Raw genomic sequence first — 12,799 nt, 5'->3', positions numbered from 1 at the left:
TGTGTTGAGAAGAGGTCTTCTTCCTTATGATTCATTCATGGGATGTGGGCATCGTTGGCTGGCCAGCATTTATTGCCCATCTGAAGTTGCTCTTGAGAAGGTGGTAGTCAGCCTCTGGAACCACTGCAGTCCGCCTGCTGAGGGTTGACCCACAATACTGTCAGGGAGGGAATTCCAGAATTTTGACCTAGCAACAATGAAGGAACAGCAATATATTTCCAAGATAGGATGGTGAGTGGCTTGGAGGGCAATCATAGAATCCTTACGGTGCAGAAACAGGCTATTCAGCCCAACAAGTCTACACTGACCCTTCAAAGAGTATCCCACCCAGACTCATTCCCCTACCCTACAACTCTACATTTACCCCTGACTAATGCACCTAACCTACTCTTTCCTGAACACTGTGGGCAATTTTAGCATGGAAGGGGTGGATACTGCAGATGCTGGAGATTAGAGTCAAGATTAGAGTGGTGTTGGAAAAGCATGGCAGGTCAGACAGCATCCAAGGAACAGGACAAACCAACGTTTCGGGCAAAAGCCTGACTCCTGATGAAGGGCTTTTGCCCGAAATGTCAATTTAGCATGGCCAATTCACCTAACCTGCAAGTCTTTGGACTGTGGGAGGAAACCACAGCACCTGGAAGAAACTCATGTAGACATGGGGAGATTGTGCAAACTCCACACCGACAGATGCCAGAGGCTGGAATCAAACCCGGGACCTGGCACTCTGAGGAAGCAGTGTTAATCACTGAGCCACTATGCCACCCAGAACTTGCAGATGGTGGTATTCCATGCATCTGATGCCCTTGCCCTTCAAGATGGAAGTGGTTGTGGGTTTGCAATGTGCTGTCTAAGGATCTTTGATAAATTACCAGAGAGCTTGTCCCCTCATACTCACTGATTACAATTTTTCTAGGGCTCCTTGATGCCGCACTCTGTCAAGTGAAGCCTTGATGTCAAGGGCTGTCACTCTCACCTCACCTCTAGAATTCAGCTCTTTTGTCCATGTTTGAACCAAGGTTGTAATGAGGTCAGGTGCTGACTGACTGTGGCAGAACAAGGTGTCCCTCAGCAGGTCACTGCTGAACAGATGCTGCTTGACAGTACTGCTGATGACACCTTCCATCACTTTGCTGATGATCAAGAAGAGACTGATGCTAAATGACTGGATTGGATTTTGTCCTGCTTTTTGTGGACAGGTCATACCTGGGCAATTTTTCATATTGTTGGGTAGATACCAGTATTGCAGCTGTACTGGAGGTGTTTGGCTAAGGAATTGGCAAGTTCTGAGTACATGTCTTCAGCACTATTGCTGTAATGTTTTCAGGGCCCATTATCTTCACAGTAACCAGTGTCTCCAACTGTTGCTTGATATCACTTCTGGCTGAAAATGCTGCGAATGCTTCAGCCTTCTCTTTTGTATTGATATGCTGAGCTCTTCCATCATTGAGGATGGAGATATTTGTGGAGACTTGTCATCCAGTGAGTTGTTTAATTGTCCACCACAATTCATGACTGGATGTGGCAGGACTGCAGAACTTAGATCTGATCCATGTTGGATCACTTAGCTCTATCTATCAGCTGCTTATGCTGTTTGACACACAAGTAATCCTGTTTGGTAGCTTCCCCAGGTTGACACCACATTTTTGAGTAAGCCTGGTGCTGCTCCTGGCATGCCCTCCTGCACTTTCCATTTAACCATGGTTGATCCCCTGGCTGGATGTAATGGCTGAATGGGGCATATACTGAGCGATGAGGTTGCAGATTGTGTAGGAGTACAATTCTGCTGCTGTTGATGCCCCACAGTGCCTAATGGATGCCCAGTCTTAAGGTGCTGGATTTGTTTGAAGGCAAAAGTGAGGACTGTTCCATCCCTGAGTTTGAGTCTGCCCCATTTAGCATGGTGATTGTACCACGCAACATGATGGAGGTTATTCTCAATGTGAAGGTGGAACTTCACCTTCAGAAGGACTGTGCGCTGGTTACTCTTATCGATGCTCTCACAGACAGATGCATCTGCAGCTGGCAGATTGATAAGTATACTTTCCCTCTTGTTAGTTCCCTCACCACCTGCTGCAGACCCAGGTCTAGCAGCTATGTCCTTTAGCACCCTACCAGCTCAATCAGTAGTGCTGCTGAGTCACTCTTACTGATGGACACAGTGTACCTTTGTACTGTTGCCATCCTCACTGCTTCCTTCAGGTGATGTTCAACATGAAGGAGGACCAACATATCAGCTGAGGGAAGACGGTACCTGCTAATCAGCAGGAGGTTTCCTTGCCCATGTTTAACCTGAAGCCATGAGACTTCATGGGCATGGAGCCAATGTTGAAGAATCCCAGAGCAACTCCCTCCCCTACCTCTGCTGGGTCTGCCCTGCTGTTTGTGCAGGACATATCCAGGGATAGTGATGGTGGTGTTTGGGACATTGCCTGTAAAGTATGACTCCAGAAGTAGGACTATCAGGCTGTTGCTTCACCAGTTTGTGAGACAGCTCTTGCAATTTGGCACAAGCCCCCAGATATTAGTGAGCAGGACTCTACCGGGTTGACAGGGCTGTTCCTGTTATTCTCTTTTGCAGTGCTGGATGTCTGTCCAGTTTCATTCCTTTGTTGAGATTTTGTAGCGAGTGATACAACTAAGTGGCCGTTCCAGAGAGCAGTTGAGTGTCAATCACATAACTGTGGGTCTGGAGTCACATGTCGGCTAGGCCAGGTGAAGATGGCAGATTTTCTTCCCTGCTGGGTAGACGTGAGCCAAATGAGTTTTTCAACAAGCAACAATGATCTCATGGTCATCAGTAGATTCTTGATTCCATATATTTCTATGGCTGTGGCGGGATTTGAACTCAAAACATTAGCTGATTTCTTGGATTAATAGTCTAGCAATTCCATCCTTACTACCTTTTAATATCCTTGAATGCTTTCCATTTGAACATGTTCTTCTATTTGGAGCATGCAGAACCTCTTGTTCCCCATTTTTTTTTATTGAAGGAAGAATTTTTTTACAAAATTATAAAAATACAAGAGGTAATATAACAATCTTATGTACCAAAAACATTAACAATAAGCAAAGCTATTACAAAGGTATGGAGCAATCTTTCCATGTTACACTTCGATAAATAATTGAACTTAACAAATTAGTTTAAATTAGCTGTTCCCCAGTTTTAACAGATTTCTCTATTTCTTTTCTTCTGCTGTGACATTTTGCCTTTATTGAAAACAGAGGCGAAATACTCGTGCAATATCTCAGCTACGTTCGGTTTCCACAAGAAAACCTCATTTTTAGTCCCTAATTAGATTTACCCTGAGGTACATTTTGACAAATATATTTATGGAATACCTTTCAGTTCTGCTGAAAAAAAAAGGGAACTCTGTCAAACCTTTAGATCCTACATTCATCAGGACAGCATAAGCATCTCAAATCTCCAAAGGGATAACCATTTTTACATCTTGAGAAGTGAGTGCTACTTTGTAGGCAGTGGACTGTGAAGAGACGTTAGAGCAGATCAGGAGGAACTGACCCAGATGCAGTTTGTTGGATTACATGTGTTGGATCTCTACTAGGATAGTGTGCAGGAGAGTGCAGGCCAACTTATTGATGTTATTTAATGTTAAAGTGATAAAAATGTAAAATAATGTTAGCAGTAAATCATGCTTAAAAGGGAGGTGATGGCCAAGTCTTAGTATTGCTAGACTATTAATCCAAGAAATCAGCTAATGTTTTGAGTTCAAATCCCGCCACAGCCACAGAAATATGCAGAATCAAGAATCTACTGATGACCATGAGATCATTGTTGCTTGTCGAAAAACCCATCTGGCTCATGTCCATCTGTCAGGGAAGAAAATCTGCCATCTTCACCTGGCCTAGCTGACATGTGACTCCAGACCCACAGTTATGTAATTAACACTCAACTGCTCTCTGGAACGGCTGAACAAGCCACTCAGTTGCATCAATCGCTACAAAGTCTCAACAAAGGAATGAAACTGGATGGGTTGCAGTTAACGTGCATTTGGATTTTGAAAAGACATTTAAAACTAAACAAAACATTATCTGACTGGATAGGGTTAAAGGATCAATAGTGTACAGTTATGCAGTTGGCCAAAGGGCAGAAAGCAGATTTACATCGAACAGCTGTGTTTCAGAATGGGAGGGTAGTGGTTTTTCAAAAGTAGAGGCAGTGCAGCGATTGCTGCTGCTCTTCACATCAAATTAATGACCTGGACTCTGGTAGACAGGGAAACATTTTAAAATGTCTGCCAATTACATGTCATAAGCAGAATACATGGCTGAAACATTTGGAAAATGGTGTGAAGCATTTGTTATAGACCAGACCAAACCCCTCAAAATATACATGAAAATAGCCTGGACCCTAAGTTATTTTAAAGGTAAATGTCAGGCATTGCATTCCAGATGCAATTTGATTGGTTAAATTCTCAGCCTTGAAGTGAAACACGTTTTATTTATACATTTCAGGTGAACTACAGCAAAAGAAAGAAGAAATTGGAATAAATTGACTCTATTGGAAAACTTGATAAAAAATAAATTACTAAACTACTGAACAGTAAGTGTTCTAATATGGTAGCATCCCATAAACACACGCTTGGCAAAGGCAAATTCAGTAAATAGATTGTCTCACATGCAATTCTCCAGTCCAGGAGGAAATAACTGGGTAAAAACAATGACTGCAGATGCTGGAAACCACAGTTTAGATTAGAGTGGTGCTGGAAAAGTACAGTAGTTCAGGCAGCATCCGAGGAGCAGTAAAATCGGCGTTTCAGGCAAAAGGCCCTTCATCAGGAATACAGGAAATAACATCAAGAGAAAACAGACACAGAGAGGATAGCAGGGAAAGGTCTACTGCAGCTTCCAAACCTAGCTTCAAAACCCCAGCAACTGCTACTGAGAAACTAAAACTTGGATTAATAGTCTAGCAATACTAAGAAAGTCCTGGCTCTGGGGAGCTTGACTTCACCCATTCAGGCTGCTTCTACTGTTATGATGAAAAAAAAAACCCAAGGCCTCTTAAGCTGTTTACATTATTGGATCCAAATAGACAGTTTTCCACCTCTGTCTTAAAACCTCTCTTCAAAAAACAATACTGGACAAAATACCCCTCTTAAATACCCCTCTTAAAGCCACAGTATCATCACAAATAGTAAGAGACAATGATAAGTAAAAGGTCTAATTTTGAAAGGGCACAGGAACAAACATCTTGGAGAATAAGTACACAGATCTTTGAAGGTGTCAAGTCAAATTGAGAACACTGTTAAAAAGTGATGTGGGGTACTTGGCTTTATAATAACATTGCTACAAACAAGATATGTAAAGTATTTTTAAAACACTGGGTAGGCCATAGCAAGAATATTGTGACCAGCGCTGGCCAAATAATTAAAAAATAAAACTAAAAGAAGTTTTCCTTAGAGTAGATGGTTAAGGCAATAATTGACTGAAACATTAAAATTCATTAAACTTGGAAGAGCAAAGAAGAAGAATTGTCAGGGATAAACACCTTGGTAACCAGAGAATTTCCCACATTTAAAAGGTACTTGGCAAAAGAAATCAAAAAGTGTGGTGCTGGAAAAGCACAGCAGGTCAGGCAGCATCCGAGGAGCAGGAGAGTTGATGTTTCAAGCATAAGCTCTTCATCATCGACTCTCCTGCTCCTCAGATGCTGTCTGACTGGTTGTGCTTTTCCAGCACCACACTTTTTGACTGTCATCTCCAGCATCTGCTGTCCTCACTTTCTCCCACTTGACAAGAGAACCAGAGGGAACAAGAGGGAAAAGAGATTACTGCAAGTTGTCCTGATCTGGCATGCACTGAAATAGAATGGCCATAGGAAAAAGGCAGAGAAGTGGGACAAACTGACTAGTTCTTTCAAAAAAAAGCAGGCACAATGTGATCTTTAGGATTTACACAGATTGCATAAGAGAGAACCAGGCAGGGGTTTGATGGATTAAATAGCCTCTTTTTTGTCCTATGATTCTCGATGCCATTAGTAATTGTATCCAAGCAGAACCAGTATGTTCAAAACAGGAAAGAGGAGAGAAGCGAAGAAGTTCTAACACAATAGCAGAAATCGGGAGTTCTCTCTCTCCTCACAAGATTGGATACTAAGCCAATCAGTCTTTTCATAATTGAGATTGAATTTTTTTTTAAAATAAGGATTTCGATGAAGATTGAGTTCTGGTGTGCAAATGAAGTGGGGGCATAGATCAGTCAGGAGGTGATTGAATCAGAGGAGGTTTGATAAGTTAAACAGTGTATTCCCACTTCTAAATCCTCCCCAAATATAAGTAGGAAAAGATCCATTGATTGAACATGTTCCTTAAAATTCTACCCAGGATTAAAACTTTTTCTGTATCTACTCACCACTGCATATTATGCTCAAAACATATCATTACCAATTCAATGTGAAATTACATTAAACATCTATGCTACACCCAAATCTCTCCTACTTCCCTCCCACTCTACTCTCCACAAATGTTTTGACAATCTTTTCTACATCCTTCCCATTCCTCTTTTCTCTCCTTCATTTTTTTTCCAGTTCTCTTTTCTTGGATCTCTTGTCTCTATCCTTACCTCAGATTCACTTGCCCCACCATCCCTCCCTAATGTTCCAGTTCTTTAGCTCACTTCCTTCTACCAGTCTCTCCCATGGCAGATGGTGAAATTTATATTCAGTACAAATCTGGGATAAAACACTCTCCCTCTACTGCATTTCCTACCTCTTCCCCTCTCTGGTAATTTCCTTTCAATAACACAAACAATGATACTTGAGGAAGAGAAGATAATTCACACTTCATACCTTGCTTGTGTAAAAGATGTCTTCCCGCTTCACTGTCCCATCAGCGATCTTTGCTCGAATGGCTTCGCCAACTTCATCCTCGTTGCCGTACATGAAGGCTCCATCAAAGTGACGGTATCCAATTTCAATACCAGCCTTCACAGCTTTCACCGTCTCACCTTTAATAGGCTGTCAAAACAAAGCCATCTATCAAGGCTAGACTCAAAACGTACAGAGACACTCATCCACCCAGCTGAGACTCCACTTGCCAGGTAGGCTTTGTCCCCATTTCTGGATATCCATTGTCTCGAGTTTTGTTGACTTATGGGAAGGGCAGGACCCCTGTTTCATTTCTATTCACCTCTTTCCCAGTTTCAGCACAGAAAGCAGATACTGCCTAAGCCAGATCACCTAACTAAACAGCAAACCCTTAAAGTAGGAGAGAGAGCAAGGGGAGAGGGTAAGGGGTAAGAAGTAAACGATAGTGAAGATATTGCCCTATGAGAAAGAAGAAAGAGTGGACAAAAGAGTGGATAATTATCAGGCTGGGAGAATGAATAGAACATAGTTCATTACAGCGCAGTACAGGCCATTCGGCCCTCGATGTTGCACCAACCTGTGGAACCAATCTGAAGCCATTTATCCTATATTATTCCATTTTCATCCATATGTTTATCCAATGACCATTTAAATGCCCTTAAAGTTGGCGAGTCTACTACTGTTGCAGGCAGTGCATTCCCCACCTCTATTACTCTCTGAGTAAAGAAACTACATCTGACATCTGGCCTATATCTATCACCCCTCAATTTAAAACTATGTCCCCTCGTGCTAGCCATCGCCATCCAATGAAAAAGACTCTCACTGTCTATCCTATTTAACCCTCTGATTATCTTATATGTCACAATTAATTCAGTTCTCAACCTTCTTCTCTCTAACAAAAACAGCCTCAGGTCCCTCAACCTTTCCTCATAAGACCTTCCCTCCATACCAGGTAACATCCTAGTAAATCTCTTCTGCACCCTTTCCAAAGCTTCCACATTCTTCCTATAATGTGGTGACCAGAACTATACATAATACTCCAAGTGCGGCCGCACCAGAGTTTTGTACAGCTGCCTCATGGCTCCGAAACTCAATCTCTACTAATAAAAGCTAACACACTGTATGGCTTCTTAACAACTCTATCAAGCTAGGTGGCAACTTCCAGGGATCTATCTACATGGACACCGAGATCTCTCTGCTCTTCTACACTAAAAATTTTATTATTATCCCAGTACTCTGCATTCCTGTTACTCTGTCCAAAGTCAATCACCTCACACTTTTCAGCATTAAACTCCATTTGCCACCTCTCAGCCTAGCTCTGCAGCTTATCTATGTCCCTCTGTAACCTGCAACGTCCTTCAGCACTATCTGCAACTCCACTGACCTTAGTGTCATCCGCAAGTTTACTAACCCATCCTTCTACGCCCTCATCTAGGTCATTTATAAACATGACAAACAGCAGTGGCCTCAAAACAGATCCTTGCCACCACTAATGGGAATAGCTACTGATGGGAATTGTTAGTGGCTGACAATAGGTTGTATGTAATAGCAGATGATGTGAGACCAAGCCTGGTGCATGGGGAGTAGGGGTAAGGACACAGGACAGCTCAAGCCCTAAAGTTGTTGAACTCGATATTGAATCCAGAAAGCTGTAAAGTTCCCAGGCAGAAAATGAGGTGCTTTGCTTCCAGTTTGCACTGAGCTTCACTGGAGCACTGCAGCAAGCCTGAGAGAGATGTTGGCCAGGGAACATGATCATGTGTTGACATGGCAGGCAACTGGAAGCTCAGGGTCTTTCTCATGGGCAGAACGTAGGTGTTCTGCGAAGCAGTCATCAAGTCTACACTTTGTTTCCCCAAAGTAAAGGAGACAACATTGTGAGCAGCAAATGCAGTAGACTAGATTGTGTGAAGTGCAGACAAAGTGCTACTTCACCTGGAAGGTGTGTTTGGGCCCATGAATACTGAGGAGAGAGGAAGTAAACCTTTTGCAGTTGCAGGGAAAGTTACCATGGGACTGTGGGTTGGGTGTTGGGAGTGAAAGAGGAGTGGACCAGGGTTTCCAGAGGGAACGGTCCCTGTAGAAGGCTGAAAAGGGAGGGGAGGGGAATGTGTGTCTGGTGGTGGCATTCTGTTGGAAGCGGCTCATGATCCTATGCATGTTGGTGATGGTGGGATGGTCAGTAAGGACAAGGAGAACCCTCTCGCTGTTAAGGCAGGGAAAAGAGGAGGTGAGGGCTGAAGTACAGGATATGGGTTGGACCCAGGTGAGGAGTATGTCAATTACCGTGCTGGGGAGTCCTTGGTTGAAGAAGAAAACGGATATTTCAGAGGCCCCCTTGTTAACGTTAGCCTCATTAGAACAATTATGAAAGAGGAACTGGGAGAATGAAATAGAGTCTTTACAATAAGACTCTATTCCAGGTGTAACACCTGTCCATTTACTTCCTCTCTCCTCAGTATCCAAGGGCCGAAACACACACCATCCACGTGAAGCAGCACTTTACTTGTACTCAATGTAGTCTATTGTATTTGCTGCTCACAATGTGCTCCTCTACTGGAGGCTGGTTGAACGCTTCACAGAACACCTACGTTCTGTCCACAAAAATGCCCCTGAGCTTCCAGTTGCCTGCCAATTCAACACACCATCATGTTCCCTGGCCAACATCTGTCTCAACATAGACAGATAGGAGCTGGAAGAACACAGCAAGCCAGGCAGCATAAGGAGGTGGAGAAGTAGATGTTTCGGGTGTGACCCTTCTTCAGGACTCTTCACACATCTGTCTCAGGCTTGCTGCAGTGCTCCAGTGAAGCTCAGTGCAAGCTGAAAGAGCACCTCATTTTCCATTTGGAAACTCTACAGCTTTCTGGTCTCAATAACTGAGTTCAACAACTTTAGGGCTTGAGCTGCCCCATGTCCTTGCCCCTAGCCCCACACATCAGGCCTTGTTATTACATCATCTGCTATTGTGCACAATCCACTGTTAGCAACAAACAATCCCCATTAGTAGCTATTCATCTCCCAGCCTGATCATTATCTACTCCTTTGTCGGTCCAACTGTTCTCTCTCATACGGCTCTACCTCCACCTATTAGTTACTCCTTACCCTGCTCCCTTTCCAACCCTAACCTTCTGCATAAAAACCAACATTGTCCATGCTACCATCTGTTTTGAGGAAGGGCCATTCTGATTTCTCCTCACAGATGCTGCCAAACCTGCTGAGCTTTTCCAGTAATTTCTCTCTCTGTTATACATTTATATCTTGTGTAGGCTTCATGGGATAACTTCATAATGTCAAGATTGATCCTGGAGATGAAAAAATGCTGTTTAAATACCTGGATGAATTGCAAAACCTGCACATCCAAACAGGATGGTAATATTTAGCAGGCTCACAAGAAACATGCCCATTCCTTCTAAATGTCTTCCCAGCAATTAGTTCTCCAATTAGGGTATGGGGAAAAACAGGAACAGGTACTGAGATGGATTATCAAAAATGATCGTATTAAATGGAGGGGCAGGTTTGAAGGGCTGACTTCTGGTTCTGTTTCCTATGCTTCTAATTTCCTCTCTACCTCACTCCCTTGGAAGCTCTCAGTGCCACCTCCTGTTGATGTTGGGATCCCTCTTAGCTAGTTGGCTGGGAAGGTCACCACAAGTGAGTATCATCATGTTTTCACCTGGTATCCACTCCTCCAAACACATCCAATACACATGCAGTTGATGGCAACTCAGGAGTATGACTTCTGACTGATCCTTCCTTTCCAACACGTACTTCAACTACAAGAAGCTCTTTCATGAGCCAGCCTTAACACCTGCCTGTAGAGCACAGGGTCTCCAAGTCAGAATAATGTGAGAACAACATCAGGTTAGGACTGGTGCCCCAACCTGCAATGCCCTTCTGTGTTTCAACTTCTTGGTTTGCATCATCTTCTCTGCAACTTTCAAACTCTCAAATACCTGCCCTTCTACAATGTAATTAGGGGTTCAGATCCATATTTTATCCCTCACGGTGTTCCAGACCCCCCAAGTCTCTGTTTATGCCTCTCTTCAGAAGTAACCCTGTCCACCTTCACAAGTGAAGTTGCTTTTAAGGGTTGGTTAGTGCAGTTGGCTGGACAACTGATACAGTACAATGGGATTCCAACGGCATGAGTTCAATTTTCACACTGTCTGATGTTACCACAAACACCTCACTTTCTCAACATCAACCCTCACCTGGTGATCGTCAGGTTAAACCACAACCGGTTGCCTCTCGCTCTCTAATGAAAGAGTGGCCTCTGGCCACTAAATTTCTTTCAGAATTGCTACAGGACAACTTTTTGAAAATGTACTTTCTGAGAACGTGAGGATCTCAGTTAAGTTCTGGGTGAAGCGAGAATCCAGTCTCATTTGGTCAGACAGTACTAATGTTAACCCAGGGATTTCTGTACGGTTGCCTGACCTGCTGTGCTGTTCCAGCAATAAAGTTTCAACGTTGATCTCCAGCATCTGCAGACCTCACTTTCTCCCCAGACAGTAATAATGTTAACCCAGGGATTTCTGTACGGTTTCTATTCCCCGCTGTAATCTCCTCAAATGAACAGAGAGGTTTATTAGCCGTATATCGCCCTGCACTCGGGGCCCAGCAGTCTGAAATGACCGGAAAGTATAAAACGACAAGATTCTCTCACCACCCAGAGCTTATTTCTTCCTCACCTTATCCAGGGAGCAGGTGCCCAACCCCAGGATTGGGATGCTGTTCCCATCACTCAAAGGAACCCACCGCTGATCCACTGAATCGCCCATCCCAGCCAGAATCCTAGATACCGCTGAGCTGCGGCTTTAATGAAATCCGAGTTTTCCCGGGAGGAGCTTGGAACGACAGGGCGTTCCCAGTTTGGATTTAGCCAACCCTACAGCTCGTCACCAACCCGCCTGTCACACAACTGCTCCAGGCTCAATGTCCCCAGCCAACATAGGGCACACCGGGATGCTGGTAAAAATATGGCGAACTTCTCAACTAAAGTACAGCACTCTCTAGATAACCCCCTGCTTGGCTCTGCTTCGCTTAGTTTGTTTTCCAAAGTACGTTTCTAATTTACTGTGAAAATGACTTTCATTTCGATAGTACCTTCCACCATCCAAAGTGCAACACTTCATCAATTTCACCTCTTCAGCAGTGCACTCCAAAAGCATGACAATCCATCAGACTGACCCTCTGACCTGCAATGATCTCTCAGTGTTGATAAAGTCTGGCACTCGGAAAAAACAGCAGTTCAGGCAGCATCTGAGAAGCAATACAGTCAATTCTGTGGTTCTGTTCGCCGAGCTGGAAGTTTTTGTTGCAAACGTTTAAAAGCATGGCAATCCATCAGACTGACCCTCTGACCTGCAATGATCTCTCAGTGTTGATAAAGTCTGGCACTCGGAAAAAACACAGCAGTTCAGGCAGCATCTGAGAAGCAATACAGTCAATGCTGTGGTTCTGTTCGCCGAGCTGGAAGTTTTTGTTGCAAACGTTTCGTCCCCTGTCTAGGTGACATCCTCAGTGCTTGGGAGCCTCCTGTGAATCGCTTCTGTGGTGTTTCCTTCGGCATTTATAGTGGCCTGTCCCTGCCGCTTCTGGTTGTCAGTGCTGTAGTGGTTGGTATATTGGGTCCAGGTCTATGTGTTTGTTGATGGAGTTTGTGGATGACGTGAGGGTACAGAGAACACCAAACGGAGAATTCACCACTAAGGTATACAGGAAAGCCACACACACAGACCAAGTCCTGAACTATGAAAGCAACCACCCCAACACACACAAACGAAGTTGCATCAAGACACTATTCAAAAGAGCCACAACACACTGCAGCACACCAGACCTGCAAAAAGAAGAAGAGGAACACCTATACAAGGTATTCACCAAAAACAGATACCCGCGCAACTTCATCAACAGATGCCTAAGAGAAAGACCACGGAACGAGGACATACCACAACCAAAAGGACTAGC

General features: G+C 43.8%; 1 protein-coding gene across 1 annotated transcript in view; it reads right to left on the bottom strand.

Moving 5' to 3' along the window:
• LOC122559456 (prostaglandin F synthase 1-like) overlaps positions 1 to 11,666 on the bottom strand; it is a 51,540-nt gene extending 39,874 nt beyond the window's left edge. Inside the window, exons 1-2 of the mRNA XM_043708910.1 lie at positions 11,524 to 11,666; positions 6,812 to 6,979 (exon numbers count right to left, since the gene is read on the bottom strand). Coding sequence (XP_043564845.1) covers positions 6,812 to 6,979; positions 11,524 to 11,613 — 258 coding nt within the window. The 5' untranslated portion in view covers positions 11,614 to 11,666. The remainder of the gene's footprint in view (positions 1 to 6,811; positions 6,980 to 11,523) is intronic.
• Positions 11,667 to 12,799: the final 1,133 nt, after the last annotated feature.

This window comes from Chiloscyllium plagiosum, chromosome 19 (assembly GCF_004010195.1).
Source record: "Chiloscyllium plagiosum isolate BGI_BamShark_2017 chromosome 19, ASM401019v2, whole genome shotgun sequence".
In the NCBI taxonomy this organism is placed as follows: domain Eukaryota; kingdom Metazoa; phylum Chordata; class Chondrichthyes; order Orectolobiformes; family Hemiscylliidae; genus Chiloscyllium; species Chiloscyllium plagiosum.
This window is presented reverse-complemented; position numbering and strand designations above follow the sequence as displayed.